The following is a 23,391-nucleotide window of genomic DNA, read 5'->3' as shown; positions in this document are numbered from 1 at the left end:
ATAATCTAATTAAGAGGGAGGCCAAGGTCCCTAGTCGCCAAAAGGGAAGGAAATCTTACGGCATTTCTTCTGGTAGAACATCAGCAAGAATGTTGATTGAGTCAGTCTTTGCTTTTGAGGTTGGGGCTGCAGCCAGAAGGATCTTTAGTAAGGCGATCTGTCGGGAAGAGTTGAAGGCAGAGATTGATGAAGAAAATAATCTTCTAGATTTTTTTCTCCTAACAAGGTTTACATCAAAGATCCACCTGGAAACTTTAACTATAGTTACCTCTTCAAAAAAAATTAGTTGAACAAAAATATGGTTGTGAAAAGGGTTGAAGTTTTATTGGAATAAGTATAGACAAAAATGATTGAATACTGTACAATGGCTCAAGACCTGGGGAATATCATTCCTGGAGAGCAAACAATCAGGGTTGGCAACAGAGTGCAACACCAATACCCTGGAGCTTTCACTCAACTGCCTTTGGGAAATCAGGAACTTAAAAAAAAAAAAATATTTTCTATTCTTGGAACTTTTGCCTGTGTTTATCAGCTCCTGAGTGGGTAGAGCTACAGCAAGCAAAATTCTACATCAATCACCGGCTGGATATGCTGGTGGTGCAGGTTGGGTAAAGTAGCAGCTAAGATTGGCCGAGGTGAATGCTCATTTCTGATGAAGGATTATATATAAATGTTGACCCTTGCAAGTTTTTTTTGTTCATTCATGGGATGTGGGCGTCGCTGGCAAGGCCACCATTTATTGCCCATTCCCCAATTCCCTTGAGAAGGTGGTGGTGAGCCACCTTCTTGAACCGCTGCAGTCCATGTGGTGAAGGTACTTCCAACAGGGCTGTTAGGGAGGGAGTTCCAGGATTTTGACCATGCGATGATGAAGGAGCAGCGATATATTTCCAAGTCAGGATGGTGTGTGACTTGGAAGGGAACTTGCAGGCGGTGGTGTTCCAATGCGCCTGCTGCCCTGGTCCTTCTAGGTGGTGGAGTCGAAGAAATAGTACCGACAGGCGAGTACATTTTCTTTTCAGATTTCTGACATTCACTAGTTTTTTTTGCTTCAACATGGTCTGACTCTCTGGTTAATTCTTTGCTTTTCAAAACATATCAGAAAGAAATAGCTCAAACTTTCCATATTGATAGTTAAAATTTTTTTTTTTTGCTTCCTCCCTCTGAACACAATAGAAACATAGAAAAATAGGAGTAGGCTAGTCGGCCCTTCGAGCCTGCTCCGCCATTCAATATGATCATGGCTGATCCTCTATCTCAATAACATATTCCCGCTCTCTCCCCATACCCCTTGACGCCTTTTGCGTCTAGAAATCTATCTATCTCCTTCTTAAATATGTTCAGTGACTTGGCCTCCACAGCCTTCTGTGGTAGAGAATTCCACAGGTTCACCACCCTCTGAGTGAAGAAATTTCTCCTCATCTTAGTCCTGAGACTGTGATCCCTCGTTCTAGACACCCCCCAGTCAGGGGAAACATCCTCCCTGCATCCAGTCTGACTAGCCCTGTCAGAATTTTATACGTTTCAATGCTCCATTAACTCTGCTAGGATGCTGAATGCTCCATTTCCACTGCTAGGATGGTAGACAATCAGTTACTCTGACATCAGACTGGCCTCTTGGTAAGGAATGGCACATGGCAACTGAAGGTGAATAGAGGGTTATGCTGATAGTTAGATGAGGGAGGATGGGAGGAGGCTCGAGTGGAGCATAAATGCCAGCATGGACTGGTTGGGCTGAATGGCCTGTTTCTGTGCTGTACATTCTTTGTAAAACGAAAGATGAATGCTTTACACTCACCATGTATTGAGGCAGACTGGGTAGTATACCCTGGTACAGAACTTCAGCAGTGGTCAGGTCAAATTCTTCGTCTCCCTAAAAAAGATGAAAAAATAATCCTACAAATTACTTTCCAGTTACTTCTTGAATGTCAGACAGACACTTTCTCTGGATTTCACCAGAGGCATTCCTTCAATAATCTCCACTGATCTCAAGCATTTTCAATGGAGTGCAAGCCACACTTCAAACTGTACTGCACTGGGTCACTCTACAGGCCAACAGTGTAATACACGGGGGAGCTTCACGGATTGGCCACAATATTAAAGAAGGTCCACAAGCCAAACAGCATGTTACACAAGGACTGCTATACAGTATGTTATATCAGGTCACTTTATAGGCTGAACAGTACGTTACATAGAGAGCACGCCACAGGCTGAATGGTAAATTGCACATGGAAAAATCTATAGGTTTAACAGAGGACATGCTATGTAGTGAACAGTGAATTATACAAGAGTAATCTTTAGACTGAACAGTATATCAAAGGAAACGGAGGTGGCCATTCAGCGCCTCAAGCCTGTTCCACCATTCAATCAGATCATGGTTGATCTGCACCTTAATTCCATTTGCCCGCCTTTGCTCCATATCCCTTGTTACCCAACAAAAATCTATCGCTTTCAGTCGAAAACTCCAAGTGTCCCCCAGCCTCCACAGCCTTTTGAGGAAGAGTGTTTCAGATTTCCACTACCCTTGTGTGCAAAAGTGCTTCCAATTTTAAGATTTGTGCCCCCTTGTTCTGGATTTACCCACAAGGGGAAACAGTTTCTCTTGATCTACCCTATTTGTCATTTTAAATAGCTCGATTAGATCACTGCTCAACCTTCTAAACTCAAGGGAATACAAGCCAGGTTTATGCAATCTGTCCTCATAATTTAACCCTTTAAGCTCCCATATCATTCTGGGGAATCTGTGCGGCACCCCCTCCAAAGCCAATATCCTTCCTGAGGTGTGCTACCCAGAACTGAACGCAGTACTCCAGACGGAGTCCGATCAAATCTCTGTACAACTGAAGTAGAACTTCCTCCCCATTGTATTCAAGCCCCCTTGTGAGAGCAGGAAACGGCACCGATACAGTCATCAGTGTATCGGAAAAAGAGGTGAGGGAGGGGACCCGAGTAGGACTGGAACAAAGATTGTTCCACATAGCCCACGAAAAGGCAGGCATAGCTAGGACCCATGCGGGTTCATTCTTGCCTCCAATTTCCACCCTTCCCTCACCTTCACATGGTCCATTTCTCTGCTCCCCTCACTCACTCCAACCTACCTCCCTCTGAACTTGCAGCACTCCATTCTCTTAGATCCAACCCTGACATTGTCATTAAACCCGCTGACAAGGGTGGTGCTGTTGTTGTTTGGCGTACTGACCTCTAGCTAGCGGAAGCTGAATGCCAACTCTCCGACACCTCCTCCTACCTCCACCTGGACCATGACCCCACTACTGAACATCAAACCACCGTTTCCAAGACTGTCACTGACCTCATCTCCTCTGGAGATCTTCCCCCCCCCCCGCTGCCACCAACCTCATAGTTCCCCAACCCCGCACAGCCCGCTTCTACCTCCTTCCCAAGATCCACAAACAGGACTGTCCTGGTAGACCCATCGTTTCAGCCTGTTCTTGCCCCACGGAACTTATCTCTTCCTATCTTAATTCTATCTTTTCTCCCCTTGTCCAGTCTCTTCCCACCTACATCCGCGACTCTTCGGACGCCCTCCGCCACTTCAACAGTTTCCAGTTTCCTGGCCCCAACCGCTTCCTTTTTACCATGGACGTACAATCCCTCTACACCTCCATCCCCCACCCGGATGGCCTGAGGGCGCTCCGCTTCTTCCTTGAACAGAGGCCCGACCAGTCCCCATCCACCACCACCCTCCTCCGCCTGGCTGAACTTGTTCTCACATTGAACAACTTCTCCTTTAACTCCACTCATTTCCTCCAAATCAAAGGTGTTGCCATGGGTACCCGCATGGGTCCTAGCTATGCCTGCCTTTTCGTGGAACAATCTTTGTTCCAGTCCTACACGGGTCCCTTCCCTCACCTCTTTTTCCAATACATTGATGACTGTATCGGTGCCGTTTCCTGCTCTCGCCCCGAACTTGACAATTTCATTCACTTTGCCTCCAATTTCCACCCTTCCCTCACCTTCACATGGTCCATCTCTGACTCTTCCCTTCCCTTCCTCGACTTCTCCGTCTCCATCTCTGGGGATAGGTTATCGACCAATATTCACTACAAGCCCACTGACTCCCACAGCTACCTGGACTACACTTCCTCCCACCCCGCCTCCTGTAAGGACTCTATTCCCTTCTCCCAGTTTCTCCGTCTCCGCCGTATCTGCTCCGACGATGCCACCTTCCACACCAGTGCTTCAGACATGTCTTCCTTTTTCCGCAACCGAGGATTCCCCTCTACCGTGGTTGACACTGCCCTCGACCGTGTCAGTTCTATCTCCCGCACTTCTGCCCTCACCCCTGCCCCTCCCTCCCGGAACCACGATAGGGTTCCCCTTGTCCTCACCTTTCACCCCGCCAGCCTCCACATTCAACGGATCATCCTCCGGTATTTCCGCTACCTCCAAAGTGATCCCACCACCAAACGTATCTTCCCCTCCCCTCCCTTTTCAGCATTCCGTAGGGACCGCTCCCTCCGAGACACCCTAGTCCACTCCTCTATCACCCCAAACAGCCCTTCCCCTTCGCCCGGCACCTTCCCATGCAAGCGGAGGAGATGTAACACCTGCCCCTATACCTCCCCCCTTCCCACTGTCCAGGGCCCCAAACATCCCTTCCAGGTGAAACAGCGATTTACTTGTACTTCTCGCAATCTAGTATACTGTATTCGCTGCTCACGATGCGGTCTCCTCTACATTGGGGAGACCAAACGCAGATTGGGTGACCGATTTGCGGAACACCTCCGTTCAGTCCGTAAGGGTGACCCCGAGCTTCTTGTCGCCTGTCATTTTAATTCACCGCACCATTCCCACTCGGACCTCACCGTCCTTGGCCTCTTGTATTGTTCCACAGAAGCTCAACGGAAACTCGAGGAACAGCACCTCATCTTCCGATTAGGCACTCTGCAGCCTTCCGGACTCAATATCGAGTTCAACAATTTCAGATCATAACCTCGGCCCCTATTACATTTTTTCTTGTAATTTTTCCACTCCTTTCCCCCCCCCCCTTCCTTTTGTTTCTCTCTCACACCTGGCAGCTATCTCTTGCCCTGCCAGTACACTTCATACCTAATCTCAGCCTATTACCATCTCGTCTAGCTTCGTATACCTTTTATTGTCTCTTTTACTTCTTTTGTTTCTTTCACTTCTTTTGTCCGATCGCAGCCCTGCCTTTGATCTATTTTCTTTTCTTTCCAGTTTTGAAGAAGGGTTCGACCCGAAACGTCAACTCAAATTTCTCTCCACGGATGTTGCCTGACCTGCTGAGTTTTTCCAGCATTTTCTGTTGTTATTTCGGATTTCCAACATCTGCAGCATTTCGCTATCCCCTTCAGATAAAGGCCAGCATTCCATTAGTCTTGTTGATTACACTTTGTACCTGTTTACTAGTTTAGTGATTTGTGTACATGGGCACCCAAATCCCTTTGCTCTTCCACAGTTCCTAGTTTCTCACCATTAAGAAAATATTCTGATTTGTCTTTCTTTGATCCAAACTGGATGACTTCACATTTCTCCAACTTGAACTCCATTTGCCACAGTTTTGCCTTCTCACTTAATCTGTCTTTGTCTCTTTGTAACTTCCTGCTTCCATCTGCACACCTTACTGTGCCTCCTAACTTAGTGTCATCTGCAAACCTGGATTTGCAACTCTCTATTCCTTCATCCAAGCCATTGATATATATGGTGAAAAGCTGAGGCCCCAGCACAGATCCCTAGGAAACACCACTTGTAACATTCCACCTATCAGAGTACCTTTCCTTTATCCCTACTCACTATCGCCGACCTCCCAACCAATTTCCAACCCATGTCACAAGGGTGACTCCAATTCCGAGCATTTTCATTATTGCCAATAATCTTTTGTGTGGAACCTTATCAAATGCCTCTGGAAGTCCATATAGACAATATCCAGACACTTCCCTATCCACCATGTTAGTGATCTCCTCAAAAAATGCAATTAGTCAGACATGACCCCATGCTTCACAAATCCATGCCGACTCTCTGATCAGTTTATACTTGTCCAAGTGCTCAGTCACTGTCCATAATGACAGATTCTAGTAACAGCCCCAAAGTTGACGTTCGGCTAATAGTTGGGTAGTTACCTGGATTCGCTCGACTTTCTTTCTTAAATAATGCAGTGACATTTGTAATTTTCCAATCCAAAGGCACAATTCCACACAAGAGGTACCACACAAAATGAAGATGACAAGATGCAGTATAAAGGATGAGCAATATATTACACAGAAGGCACTATACAAGCTGAACAGCATATTACACAAGAGGCACCCCTCATAGGATGAACAATGTGTTATAAATGGAGCACACTACAGGCTGAACAATATATAGAATCACATATCTAGTCAGAATGCAGCCATTCGGCCCACTGTGCTCTGTGAAAGAGCTATTCGCTTAGCTCCATTCCCCTGCCCTTTCCCAAGACCCCACGGGAACGGTAGCGTAGTGCTAATGTCACTGGGCTAGTAATCCAGAGGCCTGGACTAATGATCCAGAGACGTGAGTTCAAAACCCACCACAGCAGCTGGGGAATTTAAATTCAGTTATTTAAATAAATCTGAAATAAAAAGCTTGTATCAGTAATGGTGATCATGAAACTACCGGACTGTCGTAAAAATCCATCTGCTTCACTAATGTCCTTTAGGGAAGGAAATCTGCTGTCCATACCTGGTCTGGTCTATGTGACTCCAGACCCACAGCAATAAGGCGGACTCTGAAATGGCCCAGCGAGTCACTCAGTTGCAACAAACCGCTACAAAAGAAAATAAGAAACCGGACGGCCCACCCAGCATCGACCTCGGCACCGGCTACGGACACGACAACGGCACACCCAGCCCAGTCAACCCTGCAAAGCCCTCCTCGCCAACATCGGGGGACTTGTGCCAAAATTGGGAGAGCTGTCCCAGACTAGTAAAGCCTGACATAGTCATACTGACAGAATCATACCTTTCAGCCAATGTCCCAAACTCCTCCATCACCGTCCCTGGGTATGTCCCGTCCCACCGGCAGGGCAGACCCACCAGGGGTGGTGGCACAGTGGTATACAGTCGAGGAGTGGCCCTGGGAGCCCTCAACATCGACTCCGGACCCCATGTCTCATTTTGGGGCTGTTACTAGAATCTGTTATTATGGACAGTGACTGAGCACTTGGACAAGTATAAACTGATCAGAGAGTCAGCATGGATTTGTGAAGCATAAGGTCATGTCTGACTAATCTAGTTGCATTTTTTGAGGATGTAAGTGGTAGAATAGATAAGGGAGAACCAGTGGATGTGGTGTATTTCGACTTTCGATAAGGTCCCGCATAAGAGGTTAGCGTGCAAAGTTAAAGCACACGGGATTGGGGGTAAGGTACTGTCTTGGATAGAGAACTGGTTGGCAGACAGGAAGCAAAGAGTTGGAATAAACGGGTCTTTTTCTGAGTGGCAGGCAGTGACTAGTGGGGTACCGCAGGGATCGGTGCTAGGACCCCAGCTATTCACAATACATATTAATGATCTAGACGAGGGAGCTAGATGTAATATCTCCAGGTTTGCAGACGACACAAAGCTGGGTGGGCGTGTGTGCTGTGAGGAGGATGCCGAGAAACTCCAGGATGATTTGGACAGGTTGGGTGATTGGGCAGATGCATGGCAAATGCAGTATAATGTGGATAAATGTGAGGTTATCCACTTCGGTGGCAAAAACAGGAAGGCAGATTATTATCCGAACGGCAATAGATTGGGAAAAGGGGAAGTCAACGAGACCTGGGTGTCCTTGTGCACCAGTCGCTGAAGGGAAGCATGCAGGTGCAGCAGGCGGTTAAGAAGGCAAATGGTATGTTGGCCTTCATAGCGAGAGGGTTCGAGTACAGGAGCAAGGATGTCTTGCTGCAGTTGTACAGGGCCTTGGTGAGACCACACCTTGAGTATTGTGTGCAATTTTGGTCACCTTATCTGAGGAAGGATGTTCTTGCCATGGAGAGAGTGCAGCGAAGATTCACCAGACTGATACCTGGGGTGGCAGGAATGACGTATGAGGAGAGATTGGGTCGATTAGGCTTATATTCGCTAGAGTTTAGAAGAATGAGAGGGGATCTCATTGAAACTTATAAAATTCTAACAGGACTAGACAGACTAGATGCAGGAAGGATGTTCCCGATGGCGGGGGAGTCCAGAACCAGGGGTCACAGCCTAAGGATAAGGGGTAAGCCATTTAGGACGGAGATGAGGAGGAACATCAGAGAGTGGTGAACCTGTAGAATTCTCTACCATAAAAGGCAGTTGAGGCCAATTCATTAAATATATTCAAGAAGGAGTTAGATATATTTCTTAAGGCTAAAGGGATCAAGGGATATGGGGAAAAAGCAGGGACAGGGTACTGAATTTGGATGATCAGCCTTGATCTCATTTAATGACGGAACAGGCTCGAGGGGCCGAATGGCCTATTCCTGCTCCTATCTTCTATGCTTCATGGCTTCAGGTCAAGCATGGGCAAGGAAACCTCCTGCTGATTACCACCTACCGCCCTCCCTCAGCTGATGAATCAGTATTCCTCCAAGTTGAACACCACTTGGAAGAAGCACCGAGAGTAGCAAGGGCACAGAATGTACTCTGGGTGGGGGGCTTCAACGTCCATCACCAAGAGTGGCCCGGTAGCACCACTACTGACCGAGCTGGCCGAGTCCTGAAGGACATAACTGCCAGATTGGGCCTGCGACAGGTGGTGAGAGAACCAACACGAGGGAAAAACCTACTTGACCTCGTCCTCACCATCTACCTGTCGCAGATGCATCTGTCCATGACAGTATTGGTAGCAGTGACCACCGCACAGTCATTGTGGAGACGAAGTCCCATCTTTACACTGAGGACACCCTCCATTGTGTTATGTGGCACTACCACCGTGCTAAATGGGATAGATTCAGAACCGATCTAGCAGCTCAAAACTGGGCATCCATGAGGCGCTGTGGGTCATCAGCAGCAGCAGAATTGTATTCCACCAGAATCTGTAAACACATGGCCCGGCATATCCCTTACTCTACCATTACCATCAAGCCAGGGGGCCAACCCTGGTTCAATGAGGAGTGCAGAAGAGCATGCCAGGAGCAGCACCAGGCGCACCTAAAAATGAGGTGCCAACCTGTGAAGCTGCAACACAGGACTACATGCATGCTAAAAAGCGGAAGCAGCATGCTATAGACAGGGCTAAGCGATCCCACAATCAACGGATCAGATCAAAGCTCTGCAGTCCTGCCACATCCAGTCGTGAATGGTGGTGGACCATTAAACAACTAGCGGGAGGAGGAGGCTCCATGAATATCCCCATCCTTAAGGATGTTGGAGCCCAGCACGTGAGTGCAAAAGACAAGGCTGAAGTGTTTGCAACCATCTTCAGCCAGAAGTGCTGAGTGGATGATCCATATCAGCTTCCTCCTGAGGTCCCCACCATCACAGAAGCCAGTCTTCAGCCAATTCGATTCACTCCACGTGATATCAAGAAATGGCTCAGCGCATTGGATAAAGCAAAGGCTATGGGCCCTAACAACATTCGAGCTATCGTGCTGAAGACTTGTGCTCCAGAACTAGCCGTGCCTCTAGCCAAGCTGTTCCAGTGCAGCTACAACACTGGCATCTATCCGACAATGTGGAAAACTGCCCAGGTATGTCCTGTCCACAAAAAGCTGGACAAATCCAATCCGTCCAATTACCGCCCCATCAGTCTACTCTCAAACATCAGCAAAGTGATGGAAGGTGTCATCAACAGTGCGGTCAAGCGTCACTTACTCACCAATAACCTGCTCACTGATGCCCAGTTTGAGTTCCGCCAAGACCACTCTGCTCCTGACCTCATTACAGCCTTGGTCCAAACATGGACAAAGGAGCTGAATTCCAGAGGTGAGTTGAGAGTGACTGCCCTTGACATCAAGGCAGCATTTGACCGAGTCTGGCATGAAGGAGCCCTAGTAAAACTGGTCAATGGGAATCGGGGGGAAAACTCTTCACTGGCTGGAGTCATACCTAGCACAAAGGAAGATGGTTTTGGTGATTCAAGGTCAATCATCACAGCCCCAGGACATCGCTGCAGGAGTTCCTCAGGGCAGTGTCCTAGGCCCAACCATCTTCAGCTGCTTCATCAATGGCCTTCCCTCCAACATAAGGTCAGAAATGGGGATGTTCGCTGCTGACTGCACAGTGTTCAGTGCCATTTACAAAACCTCAGATAATGAAGCAGTCCTTGCCCGTATGCAACAAGACCTGGATGACGTTCAGGCTTGGGCCGATAAGTGGCAGGTAACATTCGCGCCACAGAACTGCCAGGCAATGACTATCTCCAACAAGCGAGAGTCTAACCACCGCCCCTTGACATTCAACGGCATTACCATCGCCGAATCCCCCACCATCAACATTCTGGGGGGGGGGGGGGGGGGGTCACCATTGGCCAGAAACTTAACTGGACCAGCCACATAAATACTGTGGCAACAAGAGCAGGCCAGAGGCTGGGTATTCTGCAGCAAGTGTCTCACCTCCTGACTCCCCAAAGCCTTTCTACCATCTACAAGGCACAAGTAAGGAGTGTGATGGAATACTCTCCACTTGCCAGGATGAGTGCAGCTCCAACAACACTCAAGAAGCTCGATACCATCCAGGACAAAGCAGCCCACTTGATTAGCACCCCCTCCACCACTGGCGTACCATATCTGCAGTGTGTACCATCTACAAGATGCACTACAGCAACTTGCCAAGGCTTCTTCGGCAGTACCTCCCAAAACCACGACCTCCATCACCAAGAAGACAAGGGCAGCAGGCGCATGGGAACACCACCACCTCTAAGTTCCCCTCCAAGTCACACATCATCCTGACTTAGAAATATATCGGCCGATCCTTCACCGTCGCTGGGTCAAAATCCTGGAACTCCCTCCCTAACAGCACTGTGGGAGTACCTTCACCACACGGACTGCAGTGGATCAAGAAGGCGGCTCACCACCACCTTCTTGAGGGCAATAAATGCTGGTCTTGCCAGCGACGCCCACATCCCACAAACGAATTTAAAAAAAATTCCCGTTTCATTTTTCTTTTTCAACTATTTATCCACTTCCCTTTTAACGGCTTTATGAACTCCACTTCCAGTACGGTTTCTTATAGGGCATTCCATGTAGTAACAATCCTCTGCTTGAAAAGTTCTCACTCGCCTTTCTTTCTTTTGGTGAACTTAAATTAATGTTCTCGAATTACCAAATCATCAATGTAGGGAGCCCAAAACTGGATACAATAATCTGACTGCAGCCTACCCGGTGATTTTTTAAAATAAGTTTAGCATTATCTCATGTTTTACAAACAGGAGTACACAGGACAAAAGCAACTATCCCACAATTTTTTGTAACTAACATTTTTATTCGTCCTCCCATTTTTAAAGATTTCTGTACCTGAACCCGAAGTTTTTCTGATGCTCTATCCCTTTTAAAATGTTAACATTTAACATGTATTATTTCCTCTCCTTATTCTTCCTCCTAAAAAGGATCACCTCACATTTCTCTGCATTAAATTTATGACATTTATTTGCCCAATCCACTGAACTGTCTGTCTTCCTGATGTCACTTACAGTCCTCCTCTTTTAACAATGCAATCTATTTTTGTGGTTCCGCCCCCCGCCCCACCCCCCATGTTTCTCCCTCAGATATTCTCCTTCCTTTCCTACCTCCCTCAGCCTCTGCACTGAGCGACTCGATCATCGGTGATTCTAATCTCAATCTCAGTTCACCTTGCTCTCTTCTCCTCTGAAATCACTGGCCACCGGATATCACTAAGCCGCTCCTTCAATATGTACACTCCTACATTCACGGCCACCCCCCAACTCTGCCATCTCATATGGCCCCTCTACTCCCATCATCTCCATCACAGATAAGGCAATCTCCAACTACTTCCTTGTATCTCTCATCACCTAAATTCCCCTACCCCCATCAACCCCATTTCCTTGTGTGCCCTCCCCAGTAAAATCTTCACTCTTTCCTATCCTGGTTGTTGCCCCTGGTATAGCCCTCATATCTTTGCTCCCGCAAGTCCAACGAGTGCAGACTTTGACCTATCTGGCTCACAACTGGTTAAACCATCCACTACTCCAGGATCATACAGCGAAGATAATCCCGGGCTTCTTTTCTCCATTACTAACCGTCTCCTTAAACCCCTCACACAGCCCGCAAAAATAAGTGCAAGGAGCTCATTGATTTCTTTATCACTAAAGAGTGCCGAGAGCGGGAGCAGCGGCACAAAGGGCGGCGGGAGAGGCTGATTTAAACAGAGCCGAGAGCGGGAGAGGCTGATTTAAACAGAGCCGAGAGCGGGAGAGGCTGATTTAAACAGAGCCGAGAGCGGGAGAGGCTGATTTAAACAGAGCCGAGAGCGGGAGAGGCTGATTTAAACAGAGCGCCGAGAGCGGGAGAGGCTGATTTAAACAGAGCCGAGAGCGGGAGAGGCTGATTTAGACAGAGCCGAGAGCGGGAGAGGCTGATTTAGACAGAGCCGAGAGCGGGAGAGGCTGATTTAGACAGAGCCGAGAGCGGGAGAGGCTGATTTAAACAGAGCCGAGAGCGGGAGAGGCTGATTTAAACAGAGCCGAGAGCGGGAGAGGCTGATTTAAACAGAGCCGAGAGCGGGAGAGGCTGATTTAAACAGAGCGCCGAGAGCGGGAGAGGCTGATTTAAACAGAGCCGAGAGCGGGAGAGGCTGATTTAAACAGAGCGCTGAGAGCGGGAGAGGCTGATTTAAACAGAGCCGAGAGCGGGAGAGGCTGATTTAAACAGAGCCGAGAGCGGGAGAGGCTGATTTAAACAGAGCGCCGAGAGCGGGAGAGGCTGATTTAAACAGAGCGCTGAGAGCGGGAGAGGCTGATTTAAACAGAGCCGAGAGCGGGAGAGGCTGATTTAAACAGAGCCGAGAGCGGGAGAGGCTGATTTAAACAGAGCCGAGAGCGGGAGAGGCTGATTTAAACAGAGCGCCGAGAGCGGGAGAGGCTGATTTAAACAGCCGAGAGTGGGAGAGGCTGATTTAAACAGAGCCGAGAGCGGGAGAAGCTGATTTAAACAGAGCCGAGAGCGGGAGAGGCTGATTTAAACAGCCGAGAGTGGGAGAGGCTGATTTAAACAGAGCCGAGAGCGGGAGAAGCTGATTTAAACAGAGCCGAGAGCGGGAGAGGCTGATTTAAACAGAGCCGAGAGCGGGAGAGGCTGATTTAAACAGAGCCGAGAGCGGGAGAGGCTGATTTATACAGAGCCGAGAGCGGGAGAGGCTGATTTAAACAGAGCGCCGAGAGCGGGAGATGCTGATTTAAACAGAGCGCCGAGAGCGGGTGAGGCTGATTTAAACAGAGCGCCGAGAGCGGGAGATGCTGATTTAAACAGAGCGCTGAGAGCGGGAGAGGCTGATTTATACAGAGCCGAGAGCGGGAGAGGCTGATTTAAACAGAGCGCCGAGAGCGGGAGATGCTGATTTAAACAGAGCGCTGAGAGCGGGAGAGGCTGATTTAAACAGAGCCGAGAGCGGGAGAGGCTGATTTAAACAGAGCCGAGAGCGGGAGAGGCTGATTTAAACAGAGCCGAGAGCGGGAGAGGCTGATTTAAACAGAGCCGAGAGCGGGAGAGGCTGATTTAAACAGAGCCGAGAGCGGGAGAGGCTGATTTAGACAGAGCCGAGAGCGGGAGAGGCTGATTTAAACAGAGCCGAGAGCGGGAGAGGCTGATTTAAACAGAGCCGAGAGCGGGAGAGGCTGATTTAAACAGAGCCGAGAGCGGGAGAGGCTGATTTAAACAGAGCCGAGAGCGGGAGAGGCTGATTTAGACAGAGCCGAGAGCGGGAGAGGCTGATTTAGACAGAGCCGAGAGCGGGAGAGGCTGATTTAAACAGAGCCGAGAGCGGGAGAGGCTGATTTAGACAGAGCCGAGAGCGGGAGAGGCTGATTTAGACAGAGCCGAGAGCGGGAGAGGCTGATTTAGACAGCTCCGAGAGCGGGAGAGGCTGATTTAAACAGAGCTGAGAGCGGGAGAGGCTGATTTAAACAGAGTGAAGAGCGGGAGAGGCTGATTTAGACAGCTCCGAGAGCGGGAGAAGCTGATTTAAACAGAGCCGAGAGCGGGAGAGGCTGATTTAGACAGCTCCGAGAGCGGGAGAGGCTGATTTAGACAGAGCCGAGAGCGGGAGAGGCTGATTTAGACAGCTCCGAGAGCGGGAGAGGCTGATTTAGACAGAGCCGAGAGCGGGAGAGGCTGATTTAGACAGCTCCGAGAGCGGGAGAGGCTGATTTAGACAGCTCCGAGAGCGGGAGAGGCTGATTTAGACAGAGCCGAGAGCGGGAGAGGCTGATTTAGACAGCTCCGAGAGCGGGAGAGGCTGATTTAGACAGCTCCGAGAGCGGGAGAGGCTGATTTAAACAGAGCCGAGAGCGGGAGAGGCTGATTTAGACAGCTCCGAGAGCGGGAGAGGCTGATTTAGACAGCTCCGAGAGCGGGAGAGGCTGATTTAGACAGAGCCGAGAGCGGGAGAGGCTGATTTAGACAGCTCCGAGAGCGGGAGAGGCTGATTTAGACAGCTCCGAGAGCGGGAGAGGCTGATTTAGACAGCTCCGAGAGCGGGAGAGGCTGCCTCCCTGCGGAGCGAATGGACCTGTGAAAAGGAAAAAAAAATCAAAGTGTGACATCACAGGAAAACAGGTATGTGATTGGTTGGTGAGTACTTCTCTCTTTTTCTCTAAACTAGGGCATTGGTTTAAATTAAGAGCCGTGATTTTAGATTAAAAACTATACATAGATAATTAAGTAATATTCCAAACTTGAAAACCTAATTAGTTAAATAAAGTACAATAAGAGATGGCAGGGCAGGAGATGTGTTGCAGCGGAAGCATATGGGAGCTGCTGGACACCAGTGTGATCCAGTGGCCACATCTGCGGTAAGCGTCTGCAGCTTGAGGAACTTCGGCTCAGAGTTGGTGAGCTGGAGTCCGATCTTCGGACACTGCGATTTATCAGGGAGGGGGAAGAGTTACCTGGACACTTTGATCCAGGAGGCAGTCACACCCCTTAGGATAAATACTTCAAATTTGGTCCGTGGTCAGGGACAGGAGGGTGTGATTACGAGTGAGGCAGGTATGGGGACCCAGAGGGAAGCATTGGAGGAGCTTCAGCTCTTGCACTTGTCCAACAGGTACGGATGGGATTCTTGCAGCCTGTGTGGACAAGAGCATTGACTGCAGGGAGGATGAGCAAACTGACCACAGCACCGTGGTTCAGGGGGCCATTCAAATTGGGGGAGTAAAAAGAAATGTAGTAGTGGTAGGGGACAGTATAGTTAGGGGGATAGATACTGTTCTCTGCAGCCAATAGCGTAAGTCCCGAAGGCTGTGTTGCCTGCCCGGTGCCAGGATTAAAGACATCTCCTCAGGGCTGGAGAGGAACTTGAGTGGGAGGGGGAGGATTCCATTGTTGCGGTCCATGTAGGAACCAACGACATAGGTAGGACTAAGAAAGAGGTTCTACTGAGGGAGTTTGAGGAGCTAGGGTCCAAATTAAAAAGCAGAACCACAAAGGTAATAATCTCTGGATTACTACCTGAGCCACGAGTAAATTGGCATAGGGTCAACAAGATCAGAGTTGAATGCGTGGCTCAAAGATTGTTGTGGGAGAAATGGGTTTCAATTCATGGGGAACTAACACCCGTACTGGGGAAAGAGGGAGCTGTTCAGTTGGAACGGGCTTCACTTGAACCATGCTGGGACCAGTGTCCTGGCAAATCGAATAACTAGGGCTGTAGATATGGCTTTAAACTAAATAGTGGGGGGGTTCAGGTGAAGGGGAATTTAGAAAGTCAAAGAGAAAGGAGAAGGCAATAGTGCAGGGTAGCGATAGGGGTAATGATAACCAGAGTGTGACAGGAAGAGACAGATTGTGCAAACTTAAGAGTGCACCAGCAAGTAGAGTCAGAGTAGAGAAACATGGTAAAAAGACAAAATTAAAGGCTCTTTATCTGAATGCACGCAGCATTTGTAACAAGATAGATGAGCTGACGGCACAAACAGAAATAAATGGGTATGATCTGATAGCCATTACAGAGACGTGGTTGCAAGGTGACCAAGGCTGGGAACTGAATATTCAGGAGTATTTGACATTTCGGAAGGATAGGCAGAAAGGAAAAGTTGGTGGGGTAGCTCTGTGAATAAAGGATAAGATCAGTGCAGTGGTGAGAAATGATATTGGCTCAGAAATCAAGATGTAGAATCAGAAAATGCTGGAGACCCTTCATTCTGACGAAGGGTCATCGACCTGAAATGTTAATTCTGTTTCTCTCTCTATAGATGGTGCCTGACCTGCCGAGTATTTCCAGCATTTTCTGTTTGTATTTCAGATTTCCAATATCTGCAGTATTTTGCTTTTGTAAGACATAGAATCAGTTTAGGTGGAGATAAGAAATAGTAAGGGAAAGAAGTCACTGGTGGGAGTCGTCTATAGACCCCCTAACAGTAGCTACATTGTAGGACAGAGTATAAATCAAGAAATAATGGGGGCTTCTAAGAAAGGTACTGCAATAATCTTGGGCTATTTTAATCTTCATATAGATTGGACAAATCAAATTGGCAAGGGTAGCCTTGAGGACGAGTTCATATAGTGTATTTGGGATGGTTTCTTAGAACAATATATGTTGTGGAACCAACCAAGGAGCAGACTATTTTAGATCTGGTAATGTATAATGAGACAGGGTTCATTAATGATCTCATTGTAAAGGATCCTCTAGGGAAGAGTGATCATAGCATGCTAGAATTTGAAATTCAGTTTGAGGGCGAGAAACTTGGGTCTGAAACTAGTGTCCTAAACTTAAATAAAGGCAATTACAAGGGTATGAAGACAGAGTTGGCTAAAGTGGACTGGGAAAATAGATTAAAGGGGAAGACGGTAGATAAGCAGTGGCAGACGTTTAAGGAGATATTTCAGCAAAGGTTTATTCCAGTGAGAAAGAAAGACTCTACGAGAAGGATGAACCATCCATGGCTAACTAAGGAAGTAAAGGATGGTATCAAATTGAAAGAAAAGGTACACAATGTTGCGAAGATTAGTAGTAGGCCAGAGGATTGGGACATTTTTAGAAACCAGCAAAGGATGACTAAAAAAATAATAGAGGGAGAAGATAGATCATGAGAGTAAACTAGCAAAAAATATAAAAACAGACAGTAAGAGCTTCTACAGGTATATAAAAAGGAAGAGAGTAGTTAAAGTAAACGTTGGTCCCTTAGAAGAGAAGACTGGGGAATTAATAATGGTAAACAGCGAAATGACAGAGACTTTGAACAAATATTTTGTATCGGTCTTCATGGTAGAAGACACTAAAAGCATCCCAATAATAATTGATAATCAAGGGGCTATAGGGAAGGAGGGACTTAAAACAATCACTATCACTAGAGAAAAAGTATTAGACAAACTAATGGGACTAAAGACTGACAAGTCCAATGGATCCGATGGTCTGCATCCTAGAGTCTTAAAAGAAGTGGCTGCAGAGATAGTGGATGCGTTGGTTGTAATCTACCAAAATTCCCTGGATTCTGGAGTGGTCCCAGCGGATTAGAAAACCGCAAATGTAACTCCCCTATTCAAGAAAGGATGGAGACAGAAAGCAGGAAACTATAGGCCAGTTAGCCTAACATCTGTCATTGGGAAAATGCTGGAATCCATTATTAAGGAAGTAATAGCAGGACATTTAGAAAATCATAATACAATCAAGCAGAGTCAACATGGTTTTATGAAAGGGAAATTGTGTTTGACAAATTTACGAGCAGGGTGGATAAAAGGGAACCAGTAGATGTGGTGTATTTGGATTTCCAGAAGGCATTCGATAAAGTGCCACATAAAAGGTTACTGCACAAGATAAGAGCTCACGGGGTTGGGGGTAATATATTAGCATGGATAGAGGATTGTCTAACTAACAGAGTCGGGATAAATGGGTCATTTTCAGGTTGGCAAACTAACTAGTGCAGTGCCACATGGATCAGTGCTGGGGCCTCAACTATTTACAATCTATATTAATGACTTGGATGAAGGGACCGAGTGTGCTGTAGCCAAATTTACTGATGATACAAAGGTAGGTGGGAACGCAAGTTGTGAGGAGGACACAGAGTCTGTAAAAGGATATAGACAGGTTCAGTGAGTGGGCAAAAATTTGGCAGATGGCGTATAATGTGGGAAAATGTGAGGTCATCCACTTTGGTAGGAAGAATAAGAAAAGCAAATTATTTAAATGGAGAGAACTACAAAGTGCTGCGGTACAGAGGGATCTGGGGGTCCTCGTACATGAAACAAAAAGTTTGCATGTATGCAGGTACAGCAAGTAATTAGGAAGGCTAATGGAATGTTGGCCCTTATTGCAAAGGGGATGGAGTATAAAAGTAGGGAAGTCCTGCTACAATTGTACAGGGCGCTGGTGAGACCACACCTGGAGTACTGCGTACAGGTTTGGTCTCCTTATTTAAGGAGGGATTTACTTGCATTGGAGGCAGTTCAGAGAAGGTTCACTAGGTTGATTCCTGAGATGAAGGGGTTGTCTTATGAAGAAAGACTGAGCAGGTTGGGCCTATACTCACTGGAGTTTAGAAGAATGAGAGGGGATCTTATTGAAATATGTAAGATTCTGAGGGGGCTTGAGAGGGAGGATGTTGCCCCTCATGGGGGGGGGATAGTTTCAGAATAAGGGGTCGCTCATTTAAAATGGAGACGAGGAGGAATTTCTTCTCTCAAAGGGTCGTGAATCTTTGGAATTCTCTACCCCAGAGAGCTGTGGAGGCGGAGTCATTGAATATATTCAACGAGGAGATAAGACAGATATTTGAGCTACAGGGGAGTCAAGGGGGGAGCGGGCAGGAAAGTGGAGTTGAGGCCAAGATCAGATCAGCCATGATCTTATTGGATGGCAGAGCAGGCTCGAGGGGCCAAATGGCCGACTCCTGCTCCTATTTCTTATGTTCTTAAAACAGAGAACATTCATTCAGCTGCCTCCCCCACCCACCCCTTGGCCACCAAGAAAATCCTCTCTCCAAGTTCAATCCTGTCCGAGCCCTGATCCAATGTCTTTCTCCCATTTTTCCTCATGCCCTCTCCAAGCTCATTTTGTTATGAGAGGCACCTCCTGCTCCGTTGATCCCTTCTTAATAAACTGCCGAGTACCCAACCTCCCTGCCACTCCCCATGCTACCCGACATTGCAAATGGTTCTCTCTCCTTAGGTACTGCACCCTCCCTTTCAAAACAATTGTTATCGCCTCCTCAAAAAAACCCACCTCAACCCTTTGCAAACTACTGTGCCAGCTCCAAGCTCCCTTTCCTCTCCAAAGTTCTTGAACGTGTTGTTGCCTCCCACATTCACGGCCATCTTTCCTGAAATTTAAAGTTTGAATCTCTCCAATCAGGTTTCCACCCCTGCCACAACACTGAAACGGCCGAACCAAAGCCACAGATTATACTGTCCGACTGTGACCGTGGTGTCATTCCCTCCTTGACCTCTCTGCAGTCTTTGACATGGTCAACCACACCATTTTTCTCCAACGTCTCTCCTTCAGCTCAGTGTGACTGCCTTGACTTGGTTTCACTCCTATCTATCAAATCGCAGCCACAGCATCTCCAGCAATAGCTACGCTTCCTGTCACCGTACACCGTTATCTCCAAGAATCTAACCTCATCTCTTCATCTACATGATGCAATTTAGTGACATCATCCGGAGACATGGAGCTAGCTTCCACGTGTATGCTAACTTCACCCAACTTTAATTCTCCACCACCTTTCTCTTTTCCCCCACTACCTCTTTCCTGTCAAACTGCTTGTCCAACATTCAGCCTTGGATGAGCCATAATTTCCTCCAGTTAAACATTGGTAAGACTGAAGCCATTGCCTTCAGCCCCCCTCCACAACCTCCGTACCCTCGCCACTCATTCAATCCCCTTCCCCTGCCACTGACTCATTCTGAACCTGATTGTTCACAACCTCAGCATCCTATTTAACCTCAAGCTGAGCTTCCAATCCCCTATCCTCTCCATCATATTTCCATCGCCACTACCTCCTTCAGCTGCCAAGGCCCTAAGCACTGGCATTCCATCCCTAAAACTCTCCGCCTCTCTACCACACCCTCCTCCTTTAAGACATTCCTTCAAATCTACCTCTTTGACCAAGCTTTTGGTCATCTGTCCTAATATCTCATGTGGCTCAGTGTCAAATTTTGTTTTATAACGCTCCTGTGAAACACCTTGGGGCATTTTACTACATTAAAGGGGCTATATAAATACAAGTTGTTGTTGAACAGTATATTACACAGAAGGCACACTATGGGGTTAAGAACCAGATTTATTAACAATTCTACTTGTAACTGATATGAACTGACTTCAAAAATTAGAAATAGCACTATCCTTACCGCTGAGAGTGGCTTTTTCAGATATTCCTCCTCCTTCTTGATCTGAATCTCGGCTATTGAAATGTACTTGTGCTGTAGAGTAAGTAAAAGATGAGTGTATACACAGAGAGAAATGTGATCACCTGTTTTAAAAACCAAGTATATGCAATATATATCTTTCCCTCTGTAAATTTTTTTGGATATCAATATGAAGGTCACTGGTTTTGGGATTTCAAGCACTCTGAGCAACAAGTACTCCCAAGGTAGACATAGCATACTAAATGTAGAGTAAAACACCCTCTACGTCAGCGCCAACCTCAGACACCCCTTCTGTAGCCACATGATATTTCTCTATCAGCCATTCTGTTGCTTCTGATTAGTTCTGATAAAAGATCAATGACCTGAAATATTAACTCGGTTTCTCTCGCCACAAATGACACCTGACCTACTGTGATTGTTTTTATTTCAGATTTCCAGTATTCACAGTATTTTTCTTTTGCGATCCCATGGCCTCTGTTTGAGATCGCCAATTTAGTGCCGAATCTGTGCCAAATTAGGAGACAGAGTTGTACTTTGGGCCCATGCCAACTGGGACAAGCAGTACGAAGCTTGTATAATATGTGCTATAATCCAGTGAAAGTACTGTAACTTTATCACAATTTTTAAAAACAGAGACTGACTGGCCCCGATTTTCGGGCAGCTGTCGGGCGGCTTTTCATGCGGCCGTGGTCCGAAAATCGCGGAAAAAGCGGGTCGGGACCCCCCCGCCCGATTCCCCGCCCCGTCCGACTTTCGGACCGCCGTTTCCACGCGCCCCGCTTCAGTCCCGGCCGCCGCTGGCGGGACTGCTCGTCGCAGCACTAATCACCAATGATCACCTTGTTAAGGACGATTTTCCCGTGCCGTTGCGACTTTGGGGCTTTCCCCACCTGAAACCCGCCTACGGGGAACCCCGCCGATGAGAGCTGGCGTGAAAACAGCTGGCTTGCTTGCTTGCAGCAGCAGGTCACTGAGGGCTGAAGAGATTTAAAGAGGCAGCATTTGCAGGCTGCAGGACCTTGTTGATCAAGGCTTGGGGGAACTATTTGAAGCCTTAGGAGCAGCTGCAGAAAGTTGGAGCCTCACACACTTCTTCAGTGTGAGCTCCTGGGAAGCCCCTCTCACCACCCTAATTCAGGACCTCCTCAACCGAGGCATCTGCTAGAAGCATGGGAGGCCTTTGGCACCTTCCCTTCCTGGCATTAGAGGATCTCCAACAGCAGAGGTGACAGCAGCAGAACCAGGAACAGCAGGATGAGCACCAGGAGCACCAGGCTGCGGCTCACTCACCTGAAGCTGCACAAGCCAGAAGGGGCCAGCGCTTGGAAGTGGCTTGAGAGCACCTTGCTGCGCTTTAGGGGGCCAGTGGGACCCGTTTCTGCACTGGCAGTCCTACTCAGAAGGGCTTCCATGAAGATCTGGTTTCTCTGTTCAACAGATGGCCAACGCTCCTCAAGAGATGTCATTCTCTTATGAGCACTCACCATGTTTTCCATATGCTGGCGAGTTATCTCCTCCATGGAGGTTGCCAACCTTTCCATGGTGCTGCGTTCATGCACCAATGACTCCACAAAGGCTCTGCTCATGGTCGCTATGGACTCCTCCATTCGCTCCACACTCGCAGCGACCCTGGAGACAAAACCTGCCAGAGACTCCTGCATCTGTGCATGGAGATCCATCACCTCTTCTCTTGCGGATGGACCCAGAGGCAGAGGGTCGTCATGCAGCACAGCTGAGCTGAGCTGAGCTGGTAGAGTCCTGCGCCCTCCGACGAGGACTCTCCACTGCTGTCCCTGTCTCCAGAATCTGCTGAGGCTCACTTGCGAGATGTGAAACACCAGGTGACAACACTACTCTATGTCCCGAAGGTCCCCCCGAGGTGTGAGTGTCTGCGCTGGTGCTGGGTGCGCTTACTTCTGCTGATGCTGCGCCCTCAGAGGTTGGAGCTTCCTCTGAGGAGTCTGGCTGCACAGCCTCTTCCTCCTCCACAGTGAGGACGGGGGCTCTGGATGGTACTGTGGGGGAGTAAAGGAAGGAGTTAGAGATGTAATGCCAAGGTTCTTCTGGTGACTCCCAGCGAGTTGGCATCTGCTGACAGCTGCATCCATGCAGCATTGGTCTCAGTGGGAGGCCTCTTCCTCCCTGACCTAGGGAAGAAGACCTCCCTGTGGGCCCTAACCCCATCCAATAATGCCTGCAGTGAAGCCTCGTCGAATTTGAAGGCAGCTCAGCCTCTGCCGCTGGCAGCAGCTGGTGCAGGCTCCTCTGCCATTGTGCAAGAGTGGTTGAGAAGCCTGCTGGACACTTTGAAAGCACCTCGAATGATGACATCATAGTGTGGGGATTTCTGACTCGAATTGGACAATTAGCAAGGCTTCCCACATGCTGGGAATTAATTGGCCACTTGAGGGAAAATTGCGTGGAGCTGGCTGACACTTTTTTATGTGTGTCAGAAACCCCACATTTGGGGAAACCCGACCATTTCCCACACAAGCCAAAAATCGGGGCCACTATTTCTAAAACAATATCAGTTCTGTAACGGAAATATTTTCAAAAAATTACTTTCAATTTTGAAACACTTTCTTTTATCTTGGCCGCTTTTTAATGCAACTGGTTGCAACACACTGTGCATTATATTCATCGCATACAAGGTGCACTGTACCTGGTACCAAGTGATAACAAGCAAGTCTCCTAAAATAGCCTGTGGGTAGCCACAGGGTCACGTGCTAGGAAATGACCGAACTTAAAACTAAAATTGGTGCAAGTGGAGATTAAGTTACGTACTAAGGAGGATTCAATTTATTCATTTTTGGTGGTGGAAGGGAACAAATAAAGTTTTGAATAAATTATATACATTAAACTAAATATTATGGTATGCAATAATATTGTAATGTTTAACATGCTTGTATCACATTGATCTGTCCGCTATTTTAATGCAGGCATTAACCAGTTTT

The 23,391-nt window shown here is 47.7% G+C and overlaps 1 protein-coding gene across 5 annotated transcripts in view; it reads right to left on the bottom strand.

Moving 5' to 3' along the window:
- LOC147104971 (striatin-interacting protein 1 homolog) overlaps positions 1-23,391 on the bottom strand; it is a 155,394-nt gene that overhangs the window by 37,545 nt on the left and 94,458 nt on the right. For all 5 annotated transcript variants that reach the window (XM_086010950.1, XM_086010951.1, XM_086010952.1 and 2 more), the window contains 3 exons: positions 20,420-20,491; positions 1,799-1,873; positions 60-157 (listed from right to left, as the gene is read on the bottom strand). In XM_086010950.1, coding sequence (XP_085867076.1) covers positions 60-157; positions 1,799-1,873; positions 20,420-20,491 — 245 coding nt within the window. The remainder of the gene's footprint in view (positions 1-59; positions 158-1,798; positions 1,874-20,419; positions 20,492-23,391) is intronic.

Source organism: Somniosus microcephalus, chromosome 18 (assembly GCF_052327205.1).
Source record: "Somniosus microcephalus isolate GS21.2 chromosome 18, FLI_Smic_1.0, whole genome shotgun sequence".
Classification (NCBI taxonomy): Eukaryota; Metazoa; Chordata; class Chondrichthyes; order Squaliformes; family Somniosidae; genus Somniosus; species Somniosus microcephalus.
Note: the sequence above shows the minus strand (reverse complement) of the source record. Positions and strands in the feature narration are given on the sequence as shown.